Source organism: Microcaecilia unicolor, chromosome 5 (assembly GCF_901765095.1).
Source record: "Microcaecilia unicolor chromosome 5, aMicUni1.1, whole genome shotgun sequence".
In the NCBI taxonomy this organism is placed as follows: Eukaryota; Metazoa; Chordata; class Amphibia; order Gymnophiona; family Siphonopidae; genus Microcaecilia; species Microcaecilia unicolor.
Window position 1 is genome coordinate 315,161,566 of NC_044035.1, and position 24,378 is coordinate 315,185,943.

The 24,378-nt window shown below is 43.5% G+C and overlaps 1 protein-coding gene across 1 annotated transcript in view; it reads left to right on the forward strand.

Annotated features, from left to right (window-relative positions):
• Positions 1 to 24,378, forward strand: part of VSTM2B (V-set and transmembrane domain containing 2B) — a 123,545-nt gene that overhangs the window by 16,887 nt on the left and 82,280 nt on the right. Inside the window, exon 4 of the mRNA XM_030204393.1 lies at positions 2,478 to 2,856. Coding sequence (XP_030060253.1) covers positions 2,478 to 2,856 — 379 coding nt within the window. The remainder of the gene's footprint in view (positions 1 to 2,477; positions 2,857 to 24,378) is intronic.

A 24,378-nucleotide genomic window follows, 5' to 3' on the forward strand; every position in this document is an offset into this window, starting at 1 on the left:
ACAGAAATGCTTCTTTAAAGCATCAGTGGTGTGAGCAGAAACGGCATGTAAGAGTCAAGGCTGGGTCTCCTGGGGACTGTTGTTTTAAAACCTAACGCAAGCATTACAGGTGATTAGCGCTGGACTAGCACATACGTTAATGTGCATAAAATGTTCCGAGGACTCTTGCGCAGGTATTGATGTACGCAGCAAAGATGGCTGCAAATTGTATTTAAACGGATTGAAATGGATGTCAGTGAGGTTACTCGGTATTCCCTCCCAATGCTCAAGCAACAGCAGAGAAATAAAATGCTGGCCTTAATGCTGAAAACTTACTACCAGCTCAGGGGTGGCACTGAAGTTTTTGCACAGAAATAAAATGCTGGCTTTAACGCTAAAAACTTACCACCAGCTCAGGGGTGGCACTGAAGTTTTTCAGAAGAGGATTTCATCGGAATTTCTGACATTATGTTGTTTTGGAAGCGGAAAGAAGCCTGTGCAGCCTGTAAACACTGATAGTGAGGAACAAATATGTGACTGATGTCCGAACAACAGTGAAAGCACACACTGACGCCTGTTTTTCTGCGCTTAAATATGAGCCTTTCAAAAATTTAAGTGCAAACAATTTTTGAAAAGCTTATATTTAAGGGTGCAGAAGAACAGTGCTGATGTGTGTTTGCACTTCCGGTTTTGCATGAGGCATGCACACAGGATCTGCACTTACCATGAAACTTTTGTGTACATGCACCAGGAGTAGCCTAGTGGTTAGTGCAGTGGACTTTGATCCTGGGGAACTGAATTCAGTTCCCACTGCAGCTCCTTGTGACTCTGGGCAAGTCACTTAACACTCCATTGCCCCTGCTACAAAATAAGTACCTGAATATATGTAAACTGCTTTGAATGTAGTTGCAAAAACCTCAGAAAGGCAGTGTATCAAGTCCCATTTCCCTTTGCTTTTGGTTTAATAGCGTGCATAAAATTTTGAATGCAATTCCCAGTCTACCTGAATGTAACTCACTTTGAGCTACTACTGAAAAAGGGGTGAGCAAAATCCAAATAAATAAATTGCTTTGAGCATTGGTTAGCTAGTCTTCTGTGTTGTCACGCTACGGGGTTTGCGTGGTTGGTTTAGCGCCAGAGCTTTGAGCATCAGCCCCTTGCTCAGCAGTCTACAGAACCATGGCTGCCACTAGCTGTCTCTTCTCCTCACCTCCCCCCATGGTGAAAGTGTATCTGGAAACGCCACAGGGAATGTGCTATATTTTTTTGTTGATGTCTCTGAAAAAAAATAATAGTTTTCAATGTTAGAAATAGTGATGATGTTATAAAAGCTCTAAGAAGGATTGCTATGCTTAAAATTTGAAACATATTTTGATCTCTCATTGAGTGCCTTGCAGGGATTCTTTTGAGAAACAGCGAAACCTGTTTTTTTTTTTTTTTTTTTTGGGGGGGGGGGGGGGGGGATACCTGTGCATCTAGCCAACACTTGAGTGCATTTGTAGCTGAAAATGGTAAATGTTACAATCTAAAATGGAAGTCAGGTGACCACTGTGCTGTTTTCTACAGACCATGTCCAGTTTTGCAACTTGAAAATTGTGGCTTTGAGGGACAAAGGGGGAGCAGTGTGGGATATCATTCCTGTTACTGTTTGCTATAGCAGATAATCATAGTCAGGCAGTGGGAGCAGAGCTGAGCATTTAGAAGTGATACCATTGGACTGCTTAAGTTAAGAGGAGCTGATCTGTCCTAATAATCAGGGCTGGGGACAGCTCAGCTGCTGTTTAAGATAGGGCCAGAAGTTGAACAATTCTGTATAAAAGCTGTCCCTTATAGCCAGCTTGGAGCTGAGCTGTTCCCCTATAGGCAGAACTGAGAGAAAACGACCTGTCTGCTAATGGGAGAGAAAAGCTTAAAGAGTCGTCCCTTATAAGCATTGCTAGAAGTTGAGCTGTCCTCTATATAAGGATAGGTGACAGAAGCTGAGCTGTCCCATATAGGCAGAACAAAGAGGGATATGGAATTGCCCCCTTTAGGCAGGGTTGACTATTCAGGAAGAACAGAGAGAAATCGAGCTGTCCCCTTTAAGTAGCGTTCAGTTGTCCCATATAGGAAGAACAGAGAGATAAATCGAACTGTCACCTATAAGCATTGCACTGAGAAATCGAAATGTGCCATATCGGTAGAAGAGAGAAATGGAGCTGTCCCCTGCAGGCAGTGCTGAATTGCCCCCCCCTCCCCCCCCCCCCCCCCCCCCCCCCCCCCCCCCGTTAGGCATGGCAGAGAGAAATTGGATTGTCTTCCATAGGTAGAAAAGAGAGAAACCGAGCTGTCTTCTATAGGCACAGTAGAGAGACATTGGGCTGTCCCGTACAGGCAGAACAGAGAGAAATAGAGCTGCTTCCCTGTAGGCAGGATTGAGCTGACCACTTAGGAAGAGCTAAAATCTGTGCCTTTCCCCAGACAGCCGGGGCTGATCCGTGTGTGTGTGTCCCTTGCAGACGGTGCGTGTCCAAGGCAATGACATCTCCCACCGGCTGCGACTCTCAGGCGTCAGGAAGCAGGACGAGGGCTTGTATGAGTGCCGGGTGTCGGACTACAGCGACGACGAGACCCAGGAGCACAAGGCGCAGGCAATGCTGCGGGTCCATTCCCGCTTCAACCCGCCCGACATGCAGGCAGCCGAGGCAGTATCGCACATCCAGAGCAGCGGCGCCCGCAGGTTCAGCCCAGGCAGTCGCTCTACCTCCGAACCTGCCGGCGACAAGCGGCCCGGGCCTCCGGGACCGGAGCCAGCTCCAGCCTCCACCGCAGCAGCAGCCTCCTCGGCCTCTCCTCCACCGGGCAAAGCAGCGATCCTGCGGCAGCAGCACGGGTCAGGTAAGCGCTGGCTGTGCTGGGTGTGCAGTGCCACCTAGTGCACACACTAGATAATTACAGAAAGGAGGGGCTGGGGCAAAAGTCCTCAAAAATAAAATGATAAAAATGAGACAGTGCATTGGAGTGATGGGTATGGAGCTCTGGAAATGAGGCTGGTTTCTGCTTGTTGTTGGGTCAAGTCTGGCAGTTTTAATAAAACGTCTTTAAATAAAAGAAATCAGAATATATAGATTCAGATGCCTATATGGACGGAACGGCTTCACGATTTGCTGGGCAGGAAAGATTTTCCTTTTACCAATGCAGCTTCGCATTGGAGGCTGCTATGTCATAGCTCAGAAAATACTGTGAGGATTTGGAAACTGATTTTATTTCTCAAAATAATTTAAGACAGGGGTTGCAGCCTTTGTCCTGGAGGGCTGCAGCCCAGTTGGGTTTTCAGGATTTCTCCATGAATATGCATGAGATCTGTTTGCTTTCAATGAAGGCAGTGCATGCAAACAGATCTCATGAATATGCATTAGGAAAATCCTGAAAACCCGATTGGGCAGCAGCCCTCTAGAACTGAGGTTGCCCATCCCTGATTTAAGAGGACAAAATTCCTGCATCATTTAGTAACTTAACCCAGTTAACCAAGTCCTCGGGGCATGCCCAGTCAGTCAGGTTTTCAGAATATCCACAATGAATATGCATGAGATAGATTTGTATGCAACAGAAGAAGTGGAGGTCGACTCAATTACTTCCAAAAACGGAGTGCTAATCAAATAATCTTTATTGAACCAAGCACCAAGAGGAGGGACCCAACACGAGATCGTGTTTCGGTGGGTGTGACTGCTTCAAGGGTTACAACTTACTGTAAAGACTCTGTAGTATAATTGCACATCTGTAACTGCTTGTTCAATATAGTGTGTCAAAAAAAGAGGTGTAGCACTTTGTTATTGCCTAATTGCTGTGTTTGATGTGCTCTCCATAGTCCTGCACACCTCTTTTTTGACAGACTATATTGAACAAGCAGTTACAGAGTTGCAATCATACAACAGTCTTTACAGTGATTTGTGACCCCTGAAGCAGGCGGTCACACCCGCTGAAACAATGTCCAGTGTCGGGTCCCTACACTTGGTGCCTGGTTCAGTAAAGATCCTTTTGAATTTTACTCCCTATTTAGAAGCCATTGAGTCGACCTCCACTTCTACTGCATATTGGATACACCGTGGGGGGGAGGGGATTCCTGTTTTTTCTGAAATAGATTTGTGCCATGCTCAGCCTCCTTGGTATGCAAATCTATCTCATGCATATTTATTGTGGGTGTCCTGAAAGCCCCACTGACTTGAGAAGCACTGTGCTAAGGCAGAGGTTCACAACCCAGTCCTCGGACACACCCAACTAGTCAGGTTTTCAGAATATGCACAATGAATATGCATGAGATAAATTTGCACGCACTGCCTCAATTGCATGCAAATATATGTCATGCATATTCACTGAAAATGAAAACCTGACTGGCTGGGTGTGTCCCAAGGACTGGGTTGGGAACCCCTGTGCTAAGGCAATAAACACCCAGGGCCCATAATATAGCACCATGCCAGAAAAAATTGAAATCATATATTTTATCTTTTTTTTTTTAACAAAAGTGCTAAGCCTGCTTCTTTGTCAGTGGTGCAGTCCACTCTTGCCAATGGAGTTGTATGGCAGAGCCTTAACTCCTAGTATTATACAGATTCTACATCTCTGCTGAAAGACCCAAAAGGGACCATCCTCAGTTCATGACTTAGATTTAATAACTTAGATCTGAGTTAAAACACATTTGAGACCTCATAGCATCCATTTATCCCACCCCATCAGATGATGATATTACAGTTTCCACTGAGAATACTTTTAAAAGCTTCCTAAGTTTTTTTCTTCTCCTACAATGTATGGCTATTATGGAAGACATGCATCCATCTTAGGCAGAGAATGTACTGTAGCTACAAAGTAATAAAGAATAAAATTGTTCAAGTGGTTTAAGGTAACCTATACATCCTTGGTTTCCACTCCCAGTACTCGACATCCACCAATGGGTCAGACTTTCAGGATATCCATTATGAATATGATGGAGAAAGATTTGCAAAAGTATGCAAATTTCCTTCATGCATGTTCACAGTGGAAAACCTGATCTGTTGACAGCCCCTGAGGACTAGAAGTAAAGACCAAGGCTATAGGTCTTAAGATATTTCGAATGTGATTTCCATATCTGCACTCTTTGGAGGTGTCAGAGAGACAATATTATATTGGATATGCACATTGCTTACATTATCTGCCAGGATCCTAAACCAGAGACTGTCTGAATTTAGGATTTTTACATGTTCAGTGAGCAAGGTGATTTTGCAAATCTCAAAACCTTCTCTCCAAGTTTGGTGTTTTTATGACATTCAGATTGCTGCATACAGGATGATCAAGCAAAAAATTATAATTGAGGGGAAGGGGTATTCAGGGCAAATGTGTCCTACAGAATACTCTGATGCATATTCAGAAATATTATACAATCCCAGAAGTGTTATTTTGAGCATCCCTCATGGATATTTAATAATTAGACAGAGAGCCAGAAATATGCCAAGAAAAAAATAATCACTTTTTCTTTATGTTTGCAGACACTTATGCTTTATCTTTTTTCTCTCTCAACTTCTTTACATGCAGTGTATCCTACAAATTTTTTGTGTCTCTCTCGAATTATTTCATATGAGTCTTTAATTTTCTTCCGTTCACTTTCTCTTTATCCCAATGCCATCTCTTTGATATCTAAGCTAGGGATGGATGATGGGGTGATGTGGGGTCTATTTCCATGTGCCTTACACATTAAATCCTACTGTAAAGTTTCCCTACAATGATGCATATAGAGCTGGAACCGGGTAACTGTGGACAATCTTTGCCGCTCCCCTGAATCCTTAGGAAAACTAAACTGGCACTGCTTTGACACATGGCTATGTTATTTGGAACGCATGAGGCCTCATTTTACATAGAGCATAGAGATCAGAATGGAGATGTCCAGATTGGGACATGCTCAGTTCCTGTGGTATTATAGAAAAGGTTTCGTTGACACAGAGCTGTTTTAAGAAATACAAGTAGAAAAGCACATATATTTGCTGGCCTGTGCACTGGTTGCAACCATTTTACTAATATACATGTTGAAAAAAATGAATGGTTCAGATCGGACAGGTTCCATGTGGAGGTGTTGACACTTAGACATGAAGATAGTACAGGTATTAAATATGCTGGGGCCCAGGGCAGAAAATGATTAGCAGGTCCAAAAGCCCATCAGAGCAGGCTGTATTTGTTCAACATTAGGTAGACTTGATTTTGATAAGACGATAACTACACCTAAAGGTCCTTTTACTAAAGGGTTGCCGCGCAGCAATCCAGAACTACCGCCAGCCCAATGCGGGTGTGGGCGGTAGTTCCACCTGCAGTGTACACCATTTCCAGCACCAGCTGGCTGTAATTAGGCATTGCGCACTGCTCAGTTACCACCAGGTTAATGTGGGAGCCCCTAGGCGGCGGTAAGTTCACCCCTGTGGAATGGCTCTGCGGCAAGTGTGAATTTACTGCATGGCCATTTGTTTTTACGGCCTTTTACTGCAGCTTAGTAAAAGGGCCCATTAGGAAGCTATAATTAATATCTTTATTTTGGATGCCTCAAAACTAGCCTTTAAACTTAGAAGGGCCATGTGGTTCATGTCACCAATTCCCTATGGCCTAGAATGCTAGTAACATCCCCCCAAGCCTTGTGTCATTCTGCACCAGGGCAAAATGTCTAAAGACTTTATGAAAAAAAGAGATGCCTTTTGATGGACCCTAGGGAAGAAAATCCCTTGTGGATTATTGGTCCTTGGGAGCTGTCACAAAACGCCTAGCCACCCGCCTGGGGTTACCCCACAGCCACTTACTGAATCTATCACCAGCACAGCTCAGGTTCACCTGCACCTGCTGCTTGTGCTCTACACTAGCACCCTCCTCCCACCAACTGGGTCACAACTGCCTCAGGGTGAGTCTCCCGCTCTCATATTATCCCCAGTGATTTCTAGGTTACTGGGGCCACACTCCCAGTGCTCCCATAGTTCCCAGAAAGCACTCACAGACCCAACACACAAACCACAAGGATTCTTTGTCAGTCCAGACAGGCAGATGCAATAAACTAAAAGAAAATGTTTATTGTCTGAAAAATTGAACAATGAACAAAAAATGTGCAATCAGCAAACAATAACAGGTAACTGAAATATGAATCAATTATAACACTAACTAAACATTTGTGTACTTTCTAAAACATAACTGGGGAGATCAAGTCATATAGCTGCACACCAGTTATCAAATATAACTGTTTTACAGGGCTTCAGCAAAGAGCTTCCTCTCTCTCTCTCTCTCTCTCTCTCTTCTCCCATGCTGGAACTGGGGAAAAACATTACACTCCAAATGAAAAGAGCTCCTGGGTCAATCAGAGCCCAGTCAACAAGTTTATGGTTACATCACTATCGGCATTTCCTTTATCTATGTGTTAACTAAAAGAAAGAAAGGTCAGTTCTTTGTAAGAGCTTAAAACATAACATGCACCCCACCTGCTGGCCAAACTAGAGAAATGCACTTCAATAATTAATAAAGGCAATTTTATAGGCTTAAAACACACTGTTCTATCACGAGCCCTGTCCCCCATTATACCAATGGCAACTAAGTGTATGTTAAAAAAAATCTGGCTCCCCCCCAATAAGCCCTGCCTCCTGTGGGACCCCCTTTTCAAAAAAGTGTCTGTCTCCAGCGGTATCCCCATTCCTTAGCTTTTCCTGACGGGGTAAAAATGATGCCCACTCATTACTGCCCCAGCTGTGATATCCTGCAAAATAGCCACACTTGACTCCTGATGACATGGTGCAACATGCCACTTGTGGTCAGTGGTGGTATTTTGCAAGATGGTGCTACTGTCCCTCTTCAGGAAAATCACCTTTCTGGTAGACCTGGGGTTATAGACCCCCAGGGAGCAGCTACTTGGGGGGGGGCAGTGGAGTCCAAAGGGGTGGGGCTTCCTGAGAGGGCCATGTTTTTTTTACTTACACATGTAGCTACTGTAGATAGATAGATAGATAGATAGATAGATAGATAGATAGATAGATAGATAGATAGATAGATAGATAGATAGATAGATAGATAGATAGATAGATAGGGGTTCTTGGGATTCACTAAACCATTAGAATTTGCTGCTGTTAATAGGGTAGGCCAGTGGTATACGCCTTTTCCCCCAAGGCCTATGGCTCTTAAAAGGCAGTGAGGTTGGCACCTTCTAATCTACCAGAACTAGGCCTTTAACTAGCACGGTTTCTGACCCTGAGGAGCCATCTGACACGCTGTTTCAGGGGAATACAGGAACAGGGAACCTCTTTCCCACCACCACTACCTGAGAGAAGCAGAGGTAGGAGGAAGAAGAAGGGTATTTAATCCAGCAGGAGTGGGAGGAACTTGCTTTACCTCTAGGATTGTAACTAATTGAAAGAAGAATTACCAAGAGTGTGTTAGCGTTTTCTCTCTATTGCTTAACTGATACATATATGTGGTTTACATATGGATTTTGAAGACTCTCCCACTTGTATGGTATGGAAGTTAAGGTAAAACCCTCCACAGTTTTAAGCAACCCCATAACATGTGGGCTGCTTTATTGCTTGAGAGAAGGAAAGTGGATTTTGTCCTAGTTAGCCTTCTATTTATTTATTTTCTTAATTTGGATTTTGCTCACACCTTTTTCGGTAGTAGCTCCTCAAAGTTAGTTACATTCAGATACACTAGATATTTTCCTGTCCTTGGAGGACTCACAATCTAATTTCATACGTGAGACAATAGAGGGTTACGTGAGTTGCCCAAGATCACAAGATACAGCAGTGAAATTTGAACACGGCACCCCTGGATATCACGTCTGGTGCTGTAACCTCTAGACTACCCTCCACTTTTCTAAACCGGACTCTGCTCTCAAAAAGCCCAAATAAAAAGACTTTTGTGTAGCCCATCAATGCTCTACCCAAACCAAGGATTACACCCAGCATATATGCATATATCTCATGCATATTTATAGGGGCAGATACCAGACAGCAGATCACAGGGATCAGGAAGTGGGGCATGTGGGGATCAGAGAATCCAAAGACTGGAAAACCAGGAGTGGAGCAGAGGAAGGTAATAGTGTCACAGTGGTGCTCATTTGAAGCAGCACATGCTCTGTATTCTACTACTACTACTACTACTTAACATTTCTAGAGTGCTACTAGGGTTACACAGCGCTGTACAAATTAACAAATAAGGATGGTCCCTGCTCAGAAGAGCTTACAATCTAAAGGACGAAATGTCAAGTTGGGGTAGTTGAGATTTCCTGAGAAGAGGTGTAGTGATTAGGTGCCGAAGGCGACATTGAAGAGGTGGGCTTTGAGCAATGATTTGAAGATGGGTAGGGAGGGGGCCCGGCGTATGGGCTCAGGGAGTTTGTTCCAAGCATGGGGTGAGGCGAGGCAGAAAGGGCGAAGCCTAGAGTTGGCAGTGGTGGAGAAGGGTACTGAAAGGAGGGATTTGTCTTGAGAACGGAGGTTACGGGTAGGGACGTAAGGGGAGATGAGGGTAGAGAGGTAAGGAGGGACTGCAGATTGAGTGCATTCTGTGCCCTCAGTGGCCAGTGTAGCCTATACCTAAATCCTAGCCTGCCTGCATATTCATTGTGGATATCCCAAAAACCAGACTAGCTGTGGGAACATTAAGACAGGCTTGGAAACCCTCAAGGCTAGGGATTACTGACTGAGGCTCAATATCACCAAATATCCTTCTTATTCTATCTTATTTGCTGTTTTAAAGAATTTCAGGGCCTGATTTGTTGGGAAAAAATAAGTCCTTTTCCTATAGAACCAAGTGGGAGCAAGCTCTTTAGAGATCAGGCCTCCATGATTAAATTACTCTGTTTAACAGGTGTTCACATTCTCTTGCATATGATGCATGCAGTCAGCTCTGTAAATCTACTTCAGTCCCCAAAGTCTTATGGTAGTTTACACACTGTAGCAGATGGTGTTCCTTGCGCTCAGCTCTATCTATGGCTAACATGAAAGCACACAGTTCTCAGTAAGAAATGAGCAGATCATTATAGCTTCTGGGTTTTTTTTGGCATTCGCTGGTTAAGTTTTATAAATCTTCTCTGAAAAAACTGGCTCTTTGGCCTGGATTTTTCTCTGGTTTGGGGATTTGCTCTGTATGAAAATTCCCTTTCTTCCTGTCCTGGGTCACAGAATACTGGACATGAAACAGCTGATGTCCCTTGGCAACTCTGGTTCACATTTTTGTTGTTTAAGATTAGGAAATTAGAAGCTGATTTTAGGCCTCAAAGGCATTCAGGGAGATAGAAAGGTTATATAAGGCAGACAATAAGTTTTATTATATTGGTATAACAAAGGGATGATTGTAAATGATAAGGAAAAGCTGGGGGGGGGGGGGGGGTCAGAAAAACAGTGTTTATTATGTTTATATCTGGAAGTTGAGACTATGATCATTTTATAAGATTACTAAGGATGTGCATTCATTTGAAATGACATGGAAAATGCAAGTGACATTTCTCATGTTGTTTCATGTGGAGGTGTATTGTCAAAGCACTTAGACTTACAAAGTTCCATATTTATTTATTTATTGGGATTTATTAACCGCCTTTATGAAGAGATTCGCCCAAGATGGTGTACAGTTTAACATAAAAGAATTTTGTTAACAGCATAACAATAGTAAAATGAACAAGTAAAGACATAGACAGAATGAAAGAGGAAAATGTGAAAGCAGCAAATTGAGACCTAATAATAGGACTACCATGAAACAGGATCAAAAAATATACATATTTAACAGCACTGAAATTCAAATAACAGAGATATAATACGATGTAAGCATAATAGTGATGGAATATCTAATAAGCACACGATTAGAACATTCAAGCTATGATACTAATGCTTTTCTACAATACAACTTACCATATAGCTATGGGGCCAAGTACGAATATATAAATGGGGATAAGATGGGTGGTATAGAAATTGGGATGAATAAATGGGTGGCTAAACAAAAGGCAAGTTCTTTGTACAGTTTATCAAGATACTAGTAAAAAAGGCCCGTTTCTGACACAAATGAAACAGGCGCTAGCAAGGTTTTCCTTGGAGTGTGTATGTTTGAGAGAGTGTGTGTGAGAGTGACTGTGTGAGAGAGAGTGAATGTGCGAGTGTGTGTGACAGAGAGAGAGTGAGACTGGGTGCGAGTGTGTCTGTGAGAGAGTGAGTGTGTGTGTGAGCATGAGAGTGTGTGCCAGGGCCCCCCTTCCCTCCCAGTTCCAGGGTTCCCCTTCCCTCCCTCCCTCCCTCCGAGTTCCAGGGTTGTTGTCCCCCCCTCCCTCTGAGTTATAGGGTTGTCCCCTCCCTCCCTCCCTGCCTCTGAGTTCCATGGTCGTCCCCTCCCTGCCTCCCTCCCAGTTTCAGGGTCCCCTCCCTCCCCTGCATTATGCTATCTCCCCTGCATTCATCCATATGCAGGCAATGTCCTCTGTGCCCTGCTCCCTCCATCAATCCATGTGCAGCATCTCTCCCCTGCCCCCTCCACCTCCCTCCGAGTTCCAGCCCCCCCTCCCTCCCTCCCGAGTTCCAGTGTCCCCCTCCCTCCCATTTCCAGGGTCCCCTCTCCCTCTGTCCCTCCCTCCCAGTTCCAGGGTCCCATGGAACTGGGAGGGAGGGGGGACACAGAACGTTGGAGGAGTGACGTCAGCAGGTGGTTACGATCCCAGTGAGACACATTGGAATGTTGGAGGAGCAAATTATTATATTAGATAAGGAATTGGTCTAAGTTAGAGTGGGTGTAGCAAGCTAGTCCAGGTGCAGAATGGGTGTATAGCCAGTCACCCTATGCATTAAAGGCTTGGGAGAAGAGCCAGATTTTTACCTGCTTCCTGAAACAGAGGTAGTCTTCAGTTATACGCAGCCCCTCTGGGAGTAAATTCCAGAGCGTAGGGGCTACATCTGAGAAGGCTCGAGCTGGCAGTTATCACGTCGTACAATTTCCTTTGATTAGGGTACAGATAGTGATGCTCCTTGAGAGGACCTTAGAGGTCTCAAAGGTGTGTAAGAGCTAACTTCTTCTTTTAGTACTCTGGCCCTTTTTATCTGAGGGCCTTGAAAATCACAGAGTTTTAAATTTAGCCCTGTAAGGCACTAATAGCCAGTGTAGTTGTTGCAAGAAGGGTGTGATGTCATGCCATTTGCAGTCTTCTCTCAGTCATGCTGCAGCATTTTGAGTTAGGTGGGGCTGATACAAACTCTTTTTGGTTTGACCAGTGTACAGAGCATTACAATAGTCCAGTCGTAATGTTATCATGGCATGGACCATTGTGATGAGACTCGTCTTTTCAATATATGGAGATGATTTTTAAAGGTAGTTTGAATTTGCAGAATCAGAATGAGCGATGAGTCTAGCAGTATCCCAAGATTCCTGACCTGTGATTTTGGGGTGAGTTCATACTTCCCAAAAGGCATTTTGAAGTCAGATATTTGTGCACGTGTGTTAGGTACCCAAAGAATCTGTTTTGCTTGAGTTCAGGCAGAGTTTGTTGTTGTTGTTTGCCCATTCCTGAGTTGCAGTTAGGCTGGCAGACAGTTTACTCAGAGCTGTGAGTAGATCTGGTTCAATGGGCATGAATAGTTGCACATCATCAGCACAGATGTAGAACTTTGTGTCCATTGACCGAAGCAGCTCAGCCAGAAGCTTGAGGTAGATATTAAATAAAATGGGAGACAGTATGAATCCCTGTGGCATTCCACAGTTTAGTGTCCAAGGCAATGATGTGCTGTTGCTAAACAGACCTGATTGTTATCTGTCTGACAAATAGGATTTGAACCATGTAAGTACTGTGCCACTGATACCTGTTTCTGCCAGTCTTGTAAGCATTGTATTATAATCCACAGTGTCGAAGGCAGGTGAAGATTTATTTTATTTTTTTATTTTATTACATTTGTATCCCACATTATCCCACCTTTTTGCAGGCTCAATGTGGCTTACAATTCATCGTGGATACTGGAAATAGAAAAGAATGTACATTTGGTTTTACAGCAAGTTTTAGGTGCATGATGGTGAAATACATAGTACTGGAAATAGGAAAGAGTATACATTTGTTTTAGCAGAAGTTTTGGGTATATGACGGTGAGATACATGATAGTGTTAAAGCCATAGACATTAGGTACATTATAGTGTGAAAGCAAAAGACATTAAAAAACATTCCTGGATATCTTAAAGAATGTAGAGTTACGCGTGTTGTTCTTTATGATATATTTTGTCGAAGAGATAAGTTTTCAGGAGTTTGCGGAAATTGGTAATTTTGTAGACCGTTTTCAGGTTACGTGGCAGTGTGTTCCAGAGCTGTGTGCTTATATAGGAAGAGGTTGATGCATGCATTGATTTGTATTTCAATCATAAAGAAGTGACACAAGAACCATCTCTGCTCCATACCCAGGTCTTAAGCCAGATTGATATGGGTCTAGCCAGTTACTTTCAACTAGCCAGTCGTTGAGTTGAATGCAGACTGTCTTTTCTATAAGTTTTGCTAGAAAAGGAACGTTTGAGATTGGTCGGTAGTTTTCGAGGTTGTCCTGGTCAAGTGAGCTCTTTCTCAGTAGGGGGTGCACCTCAGCTATTTTTAGTGTTTTTAGCAGCTACCCTTCCACAAGAGAGGTGTTAACAATTTTTTTGACGCCTTCAATGAGGCCTATGCTCACTCATTGTACTGTCTTTGCTGGGCTGGGCTCAAGAGGGCAGGTTGTAGGCCATAGACCTTTCGAGATTTTTTCAAGAACTTCCTCTGTGACCTGGTTGAATGAGTCCCAGATGGATGTGCATGGTGAGGAAGAGGGAATGTTCTCTTCATTAGCTGGTGGGAGCTTTGATGAGACTATCTGTAGGTCTCGATGGAGCAACCTATGTAACTTTGTAAGTCTAAGAGCTTTGAAAATGAGCCCCATTGTCATAAAAGCAAAATTACAAGAAAAAAATGATGGGGTCGATATTCAGCCAGTGGCGGTGAGTGTTTTTTTAGCCATAGCTGGTGTTATTCTCAGATATACAGTGCTGAGCCATGTCTGGGCACTGGCATTGAACATGTAGGTTTATGTGGCCGGCTACCTCTTCTGTGGTTAAATGTGATATTCAGCACTTAATTGCATAAGCAACATCACCTAAAAAGAGGACTGACTTTCATGCAGTCCGATTTAACTGCTAAACTTAAGCAGTTAAGTGCTGAATATCGGCATTTAACCACAAATGTGCAGACTCTGCCCCCATACCACCCACAAAATATCAGCATTTAACCATACAGGTACTGACTCCACCCTCAGACCACCCATAAAATATCCATTTAACCACATAAGTGCAGACTCTGCCCCTGGATCACCCACCAGACATCAGCATTTAACCACATAAGTACTGACTCCACCCCTGGACCACCCACAAAATATCCATTTAACCATAGGAGTACTGACTCCGCCCCCAAATCACCCACAAAATATCAGCATTTAACCACATAAGTACTGATTCCACCCCTGGACCACCCACAAAATAGCCAGCTTTGAGTTTAGCGGTCTGTGGTGATATTCAGGGGCACTAACCAGTTAAGTGCCTCTGAATAACAACAGACAACCCTGAACAAGTGATTTTAACCAGCCTAGAGTCATTTCTGGCTGGTTAAATCGCTTTGAATATTGACCCCAACATTTCTGTTTTTTTCCCCACTGTCATTAAAGGTGCACAGTATGGGACTGCCAAACCTCTCCACCCCACCCCCCCTCCCAATCACAATTCAACACCCCTCCCAAGTGTCAGTATCAGCATCTCACCCACTGCTTCAGGTGTCAGTATTACCCCCCCCCCCCCCCCATAGAGGAGACAGTTAATCCTCCCCCACCCCTTTAATCCTAGGCCTTAACAGGATCCCTGGCGCTCATGCATGAATGTAACTCACCTTGAAATACAAATGAAAAAGGCGTGAACTAAATCCAGAATCCCATCCCTTTCCTAGTGGGAGCAGGAGCGACCCCCAGTTGCTACTCAGGGTTCAAAATGGCACTAGGGTTGAAGCTGCCAAATAAGGGCATATGACAAGAGTGAGAAAGTACAGTCCCGTAATAATTCTCACATGCTGCAAAAGAACCTGAGGACAAATGGAATCACACTGGATACCTTGCTCCACAGAGGGCAGTTCTCCTGCAGAACATTCAACCCACAGGGTAAGTGGACATCATACACCCAACAATGAAACAGGCAAATTAATGAGTACTAAAGATGTTTTACTTCTAGATTGCTTAAAGCACATTAATATATTTATATATCCTCCTGCAATAGAGGAATACCTCTTTCAGAAAACTTATTTGACAGCTCGACCCCTAGTGATAGTACCTGCAAGATTATTGCTAGGGGTCAAGGGTACTGAAGAGTCCAGTGATAATACAAAGATATATGGTACTATTTTGAAAAATGTGGAAAAGACCTCAAAACATGCAAATGTTTACTATGATTTTGGCGTTTCACTGGGGTTGTGGCATTCATCATTGGTCTAAAAAACCTTGTAATGTTTTACTTTTTATTTTAGTAATTACTTTATTTACTTTATTGTTTATTAGTCCTCCGTTAAAATAATTTTTTCTTCATTTTTACTTTTTTGATTTTGATGCAAAAATCATTCTCTTTTGACAATGCAATAGCAGCTATGTACTTGTCTTTCAAGATAACAAGGAAGGTCGAGCAAAGATTTATGTTGCAAGAGAGGAGACCAAACAGCTTAAATTTTATGTTTTTTTTTTCTTTTCTTCAGATCTTTTTTTTTAAATTTGAACATACACCCAAACTCCATTTAGCAATCATAATCAGAAGAATATAACAAAACAGATTAATATGCATATATTTGGACAGCTATAAAAACTCAGGGGTCTTTTTACACAGGTGTGCTAGCGATTTTAGCACATGCTAAAAATAAACATTCGCTAAACGCTAGAGATGCCCATATATTCCTACATGCATTCTAGTGTTTAACACACGCTAATCATTAGCATGCGCTAAAAACGCTAGCGTGCCTTTGTAAAAGGACCGCTCATTGACTTATACTTGAAGTAGATATGGTTTTTCTGAAAGAGGTGCCTATCTTATGCAGAGAATATGATAATGGGGAAGATGTATAAATACATTAACATGCTTTAAGTAATCTGTATTCAAAACATGTCTTGAGCATTCATTAGTTTACTTGTTTCGCAGCTGGGTGTATGACGTACACTGTATGAGCTGAATGTCCTGCATGAGAAATGTCCTCTGAGGAGAGAGGTATCCTGTTTTGATCCTGTCTGTCCTCAGTTTCCTTTATAGGATTTTGTTTTATTTATTTATTCATACTTATATCCCATAATTATCTAAAAACAAGTTTCGGTTCAATGTGGCTTACATTTAATAGTTGTTAGAGATTACATTTACAAGGTTGTATGATGCTGTGTTTTACAGTGGTTGGCAAAATAACTATTAGTGCATATGGAACATTGGATTTCTTGAGAAGATATGTCTCAGTTCATTTCTTAAATGAAAAGATGCGTTACAGTTAGAGGTTGTGTTGTGTATTGTGTAGAATTATGTAGAGATTGTACTTCTTCTTTATCATTTTATTTATTTATTTATTTATGTTGACCTCCTCTCATAATTATTTGCTCCCACAAAAGGGGTAATTTTGAAAAGGTCACCAAAATTTAAGTACAAATTTCTTTATCAGCAATTACACGCATAATTGCCATCAACATTTAGGTGCAGCTGCTTACACCATGCCAATGGCTGGAGTAAATGGCCGCAACTAAACGTTGCAGTTGTGTTTGTGACTGACAGTATTCTAGAATCTTAGCAAATGAGTGCAGTACACGCCCCTCACCCACCAGCCCCTCCCACATGTATGCTCTCTTGAGGTTTGTCCAAGTTCAGTCCTGAAGGGCTGCAAAAGGTCAGCTTTTCAGGATATCCCTAATGAATATGCATGAGAGAGATCTGCATGCCCCTACCTCCATTGTATGCAGATCACTTTCATGCATATTCATTAGGGATATCCTGAAAATATGACCTGTTTGTGGCCCATGAAGACTGGATTTTGACAAACCTGCACTACAGCTTTTGCACGCTGTTTCTAGAATAGTGAGTAAGCACAGTTACACAGTCAGGACTAGGTTCAGTAAATGGCGCCCACATTTGGGTGCCAAAAAAAGTGAGCGCAGGATCCACACCTAACTTTTGGTGTGAGATTTTTCACCAACTGAAACCTGATGCAAATCCTCACGTGTAAATTAGGTGCATTCTATAATACTACGTGCATCTTTAGTGAATGCTCCTGAGCTGCCTATGCTCCTCCCATAGCCATGCCCCCTTTTCAGTTGCACACTAAAAGATTTATGCACGCATCTTTATAGTCTAAAACTTAGCAAGATGTGCGCATAAATCCAAATTGTTGCCAATTAACACCAGTAATTAATTGTTAGCAGCCAGTTATTGGCAGTAATTGGTTCATTACTCAATTAGATTGCATGCACAAATTGGGTGCAAAGTTTGGCGTGCCATGTACGAAATCTAGGGGTTAACTGCTAATTAGTGCCAATTAACTCCCATTATCACTGACTATTGGTTGTAAATAACAATTAGCACCTCATTTACCAATTACCTTACGCATGTAACTGGTACTGTTCTATAACTTGCACACACAGTGTGCGTACAAGGTTATAGAATGAGGGGGTTGATGTGCTATACATTAAAACTCAGTCATCGCATAGCCTTTAGATTAGCCTTGTGGGTTTTTTTTTTCTGTAATGACCTTTCTTCAAAATATTTATATTGGTAGAACTAGGAGAAATCCCATAATGCATAGAGAAGGCATTAAAACAGAGAAGTTGGACTCAGAGTCGCTTATGATTCAGAGTGATTGCCTGCTTTGTCAGCAGGATGGCCGTCAAAGCCCACTGTTAACAGGCTCCTCCACCACTGAAGACTCTGATGACCTTGTGAGTGGGCCAGTATGTTATTGTGCCAGAAGGTATACGTCAAGACGGACAGCTAGAGAGAGATGTCTTTCCTTTACAGAAATTGTAGTTTCGGAACTTTTCCCCCAACACAAAACTGTATTAATGCTAAATTGTTGTTGTTTTTTTCTCTCACCATTTCCACAGAAGACACAGTGTAGCTGTCACCCTGAATAAACAGATGAAAGTAATATACAGTATATGATTTTTTGGTTGCCAGTATTGAAACTATGCTAGACTAGGGGTTATCTGTTCTATATACCTGTTAAAGTACTGTATTCCCAGGATGGGCAGCCCAAAATTTGTCCTTTTGTTTTGTAACCCATGTCACGTGCAGCATTGCTCATTTTATTTTGCCATTGTCACTTCGGGAGCAATGTCGTTAAGAGTGCTACCTCTTGGCATTCTTGATAATGTGTGAATATGTGATGATTTGTGCATGTACTGATGGTTCACACATGCATAGTTTTAGGAAAGAGTGTGCACTATTATTAATGAACAAAAAAAAGCGCATTTTTTTCTGCTTGTTTTTATTTGTTAATGGCATGCAACAACATGAGATATGTCATTGCAAATGACCCACTGTGCAGTACCTGGCAGCGCTATACAAATTACGAACAGGGAGATATTGAAAAGAAGTTATATATTCACCTGTGGCCAATGAACCTTACATAGGCAGCATCAAGTCAAAAATCTGTCTGAACAAGCTGGTAGTACTTGTATTAGTTGGTGATATTCAGCCACTCTCCAGATACATTATATACATTAATTTTAGGCCTGCCGTGGGCCTAAGCTAAATGTACAGTGCCAGCACGGTGACTGCATTGTATGTACATTCAGTACCCAGGGGTGGACTGACCATACGGGTAACCGGGCAATGCCTGAGGACCCAGGGCAGTGAAGGGCCCAGTACTTCCTTCCCACATGCCCAGGGATTGTTTTTGTGCCGGGACCTTTTGTACCTGCTTCCTGTCTATAATGTCTGAATGGGGAGAGCCACAGGTGTCATGGCAGCTCCCCCCCCCCCCCCCCCAGTTTACCTTTCAACTTGTTTCTTTTGCAAAGCAGCAGCAGCGATTCAAAGAAAGTTGCCTGTGCTGGCCCAGGAGTCTCTTCTCTGCCGCACCCCTCCCCTGTGGTGTAACTTCCTGTTTCCACAGAGGTGCAGCAGAGAGGAGACTCCTGGGCCGGCACAGGCAACTTTCTCTGAATTGCTGCTATGCAAAAGAAACAAGTTGAAAGGTAAACTGGGGGGAGCTGCTGGATCACGGGAAGGGGGGCAAGTTCAAGTGAGATTGAGAGGGGGAGGAGGGTTTAAAAAATAGAAAAGGGAGATATATCTGAACTGGGCACTGGCTGCTTAAAGGTAGGAGGAGAGGGAGGTAGCAGGACCGGGGGGGGGGGGGGGGGGGGGGGCAATGATCACTGTTCATCCACCCCTGTCAGTACCGCTGCTTATATTGATAGCTGCAGTGAATTTATGGATATAAGTTAAACACTGTGGTCGGTATTTAACTTATTACAGTCTCTATGCTGGCTGAATTTAAGGCTCAATAATATAGTAATGAAAAATTATTGCATAATGATTACTGCAGTGGGCTGACAACCTGGGGTATGGTTCAAATCCCACTGCAGCTCCTTGTGACTCTAGGCAAGTCACTTTATCCTCCATTGCCCCACATACAAAACTGTGGGGACCTTTTACAAAGCGTATTCACACTAAATCGGAACTACTGCTGGCCCAACGCAGTCGCCGGCGGTAGTTCTGCCCCTAGCGTATGCCATTTCCAGGGGAAAAAGAAAACTTCCGGAAATGGCTTGCATGGCGGTAATCAGGAATCGCCGCACGCTGCCCAGTTACCGTGGGAGCACTTATCAACACCTCAGTGGGTAACGGAAAGGACTCCCCGCCACATGGTCATGCAGTAAGAGTTCTCTTACTACATGGCCATGTTTGACTGGGGGCTTTTACCCGCTGCGGTAAAAAGAGCCCTGGTGTGCAGGAAAAATGCTTTTTCCTACAGCTTAGTGAAAGGATTCCTTAGATTGTTGAGCCCCCTAGGGACAGAGAAAGTACCTGCATATAATATGTAAACTGCTTTGGTTGTACCACAGAAAGACAGAATTTCAAAATTTCTAACAATTTAGGATTCTCCTCCCTAAAAAATTTCAGTCTCTCAAAAATTCAGGCTTTTGCCACATCTTAGTGAAAGAAATGGAATTTTGCTACTTCCTAAGAGAGTTAAGGAAGGGAAATGGGACTTGATATACTACTTTTCTGAGGTTTTTGCAACTACATTCAAAGCGGTTTACATATTCAGGTACTTATTTTGTACTAGGGGCAATGGAGGGTTAAGTGACTTGCCCAGAATCATGAGGAGCTGCAATGGGAATTGAACCCAGTTCCCTAGAAACAGAGTGCGCTGCACTAACCACTAGGCTACTCCTCCACTAGCAACATTCTATGTAGAAGCCTTGCAGATCAGCAACGCGACCACGCAGGCTTCTGTTTCTGTGAGTCTGATGTCCTGCACAGTTAGAAAACTGCAATGGGCAATGGAGCGGTAGCTGTTACAGAGAGTTTCTGTTGTTTTGAGTTAGTAGAATTGCTACCTCCCTGAGTAAGGGAAGAGAATTGTCCACTTCAAGACTCAAGGCATACTTCTGCTAGCTAATAGAGACACCTCAGACCAGAGTACAGTGCTCTAAAATAGAAGTATTTACTGAATAAATAGCAACATTAGCCAAAGCAAATTCTTATCATAAAAAATATAGAATGCAAATGGGTTCAGATTCCTTTTTTCCACACACTTCTGGGACACGCTGCTTCCCTTCCATTCATGGGGCTAAGAAATATGATAGTGTTACTCCCCTTCTGAAGTCCGAACATTGGCTTTCCATTTAAGGTTCTAGCATTAACACATCAAATTCTCCATCCCGGAGTCCCACAATTTCTGTTCAGATTACATCTTCCCTATGTCCCGGCTCACTCTTTGTGTTCTTCTAACCAACATCTGTTCATCATTCCTTCTCACTTACAGATCCGTTCACACCGTGCCAGATCTACCTATTTTTCTGTGGTTGTCCCTACTCAGTGGAACCTCATATCCCTGGAGCTTCATAATGCGCTCTCTGCTTTAAATTTTAAGGCAGCTCTGAAAACATACCTATTCAAAAAGGCTTTCAGTATTGCATAACATGGACCCAGAGGGACCCTTTGATACAGTTTAGATTCCCAGCCTCTCGTAGGTCGTCTTATCCAGTCGTTTTCTTCTTATTCCTTCCCCTCCTCTTGTTTCATTTAGGGTTTATTTGTTCCTGCCTCGTATCCCCTTTCCTTATAATACAAGATTTGTAATAAAAAATAAAAAAATAACCTAGCTACCCAATGTGTCACTCCATTAGTCTCTCTCCCTCTCTCCTCCCCTGCCTTATATACTTCTCTCTTACCCTTTGTAAACTGCTTAGATATTTGTGATTTGTGGTATATTAAATAAAGTTGAACCTTGACTTTGGTTTCCCTCCATTTCTTCACCAGGTTCCTAGTGGCCTAGAGGTTAGTGTAGCAGACTTTGGGCCTGGGGATATGGGTTCAATTCCCTCTACAGCTCCTTGTGACTCTGGGCAAGTCACTTAACCTCCTGTGCCCCAGGTACAAATAAGTACCTGTATATAGTATATAAACTACTTTGAATGTAGTTGCAAAAACCACAGAACAGCATTATATCAAGTCCCTTTCCCTGACTCCCCAGAAAAATGATCCCATTGGTACTTGATACTCCTTCTGCTCAACCTCTTCTTCATGTCTTTCTCTTCTCTACTCTCCTAGTTTAAAGAGGCAGGTGATTAACTCTCTCCTTTTCTCTTCTCCCCTTGGGGATTCCTTAAATAAACACCAGTTGAATAGCTCTCTCCTTTTCTCTTCACCCTTCATGGATTCATAGATTAGGATAGCTCTCTCCTTTTCTACCCTCTTTCCTAAATTCTGGTTGGGTAGTTCTCTTCTTTTCTTCCTTCCTTTATTCCTGAATTAGTTACTGGTTGGGTAGCTCTCTCCTTTTTTCTTCTCACCTCTTAAATTTCTAAGTTAAATGCTCTCTCCTTTTCTCTTCTCTCCTGAATTTATAGATTAAGCATGGACTAGCTAGTTCTCTCCTTTTCTGTCCTCCCCTCCAGGATTCCTAGAGTAAATGCTGTTCCGGTAGTTCCCTCTTTTTCTCTTCTCTCATGCTGGATTCCTAGATTAAACTGATTAGGCAGCTTTCTTCTCCTGTCATGGATCCTAACTTAAATACTGGTTGGGTTGCTTTCTCCTTTTCTCATAGTTGGAAACCTTCAGAAACAGCTTCAAGAAATGAGAAGTTAGAAGCACCATCACAGATTCTCTTCTGGGTAGTTCTGTTTTTTTCAGAGGACCTCACTGGTCAGATCATGGAACTCTAAAGAAGTGCCCATAGGACTACCTTTAAATTAATCAATAATAAGGATTCCCATCCCTAGCTTTGATGTAGCAGAGGAGCTTCCAGGCTTCTCGGTTGGTGCCCCACATGTGTGTATCTATCCTTGGGAACAGTCCATTGAGTATTGGGATGTAGTCTCTGAATTCCCAGTCCACCACTTTCAGAAGATGATATAGATCCCATGAATAAAAAGGAACCCAAGAAAACGTGAAGCCTAATTTTCTGCTCTGCAACCCCTTTTTGTGTTTATGCACGCAGAGAACCCTCATGTGCATTGTAAGAATGGCATCTTGTGTGATCATTCCGTCATATCTTTGTACCGACTCATCAGTACACTGGATGAGATTCACCTGGATGCTCCATGTCAAAGTGATATTCTGCTACATCATGGTGCAGGTAACTTCCACTAGGCTGGTTATAATTTCCATGATGCCCTTTGCTCGAATCAGCTAGTAGGTGATCATCAGCATCCATCAGGCCAGTGTGATGTGTTGTATACCAAAATTCCTTCATGAACTACACTGTTCTTTCCTTACCTTGATATTCAGCAGTGCTGCTTTTGCTACTTCTGCTTTTTCTTATGTGGCAGAATGCTTCCTGCAGTCTCATTAAGGTTCAGTTCCCACCTCAAGGCTCCTATTGACACTCCATGTGGCCTTAGGCAAATCCCTTTATCTCCTGCTACCTGATTTACCTAGTTTTTAAGTACTTTAGAGAAGGGACTCTTTGTAACTGAAAGCTAATAGTACCGTAAACCACTTTGAACTTTATTTGAAAAGGCTAAACAATTTTTAAGCAATTCAAAAATCCACATTCTAAATATTGGTGTTTTTTGAATGAGCTGAATTCTTCCTTTCCTTCTCCAGGGGCAGGAAGTATAAATAGCTGCCATGTTTTCACACCTCCTTTTGTGCCATAAGGCTTAAAAGTAATATAGAGAAAATACCAAATCAGATCTTGAAAGAGAAAGCAGGAATTCAGGATGTCATTTTCTTCCCTGGTGAAACTGTGTCTTCCTGTAGAATCTGGAGACACAGAAGCATATTTTCAAAGCACTTAGTAACCTATGAAACTTTGTATGTCTAAGCAGAAGCGTAGCCAGGTTGTGACACCAGGGAGCAGGGCCACCGAGAGGGGGGGGCAAGGAGGATAAAATTCCCCGGGCCTCCAATGGGGGCCCGGCGCCGCAGTCCCTGGTCTCACCTGCCCGCCCTTGGCTCCAACGACAGCCCCCCTCCGTCCGCCACTGGGCCGGGCCCCCTGCATTCAAATCACAGTGCCTCACCACCATGTGAAAGCACAGCAGCAGCAGATCGCCTCCCTTTGGGCCTTCCTCCGTGTCCCTCCCTCGTCGTAACTTCCGCGAGGGCGGGACACAGGGAGGGAAGGCCCGAAGAGAGGCCATCTGCCACTACTGCGCTTTCACGCGGAGGTGAGGCGCTGTGATGTGAATGCAGGGGGCCCGGTCTGGTGTCAGAAGGAGGAGGGCTGTCAACGGGACCAGGGGTGGGCGGGTGGAGACTGGGGACTACGGCATGGCGGCCTCGGGGGGGGGGGGGGCGTGACAGCGGTGACCTTGGAGGGCGGCAACACCAGCAACCTCGGAGGCGGGGGCAGGGCCCTGGGAGCGGCCCCAGTCTCTCGGCAGCCCAGCCAGGGAGAGCAGAGAGCGGACTATGTAGGCGCACATGCGCACTGCGTAGGCATGATGGACTGCATGAAAAATAGGCGCCAGCGTCATCCGAAGTCCATTTGGAGGAGCAGTCGCTCCCCTGGTGCCCTGCCTACTACGCCTCTGAGTCTAAGTGCTTTGAAAATGAGCCCCAGAGTCTCTTCAGTAACAGACTGACAAGATTTTGCAGTCCATCACACAGCAGTAGCAAGGAAACAACCTTGATCTTGCTCCCACATATCTATTTAATGTCAGCAAACTGGATCTGTGTATGGAGGTTTGTGTTAGTTTACATTCCAATCTCCGTCTG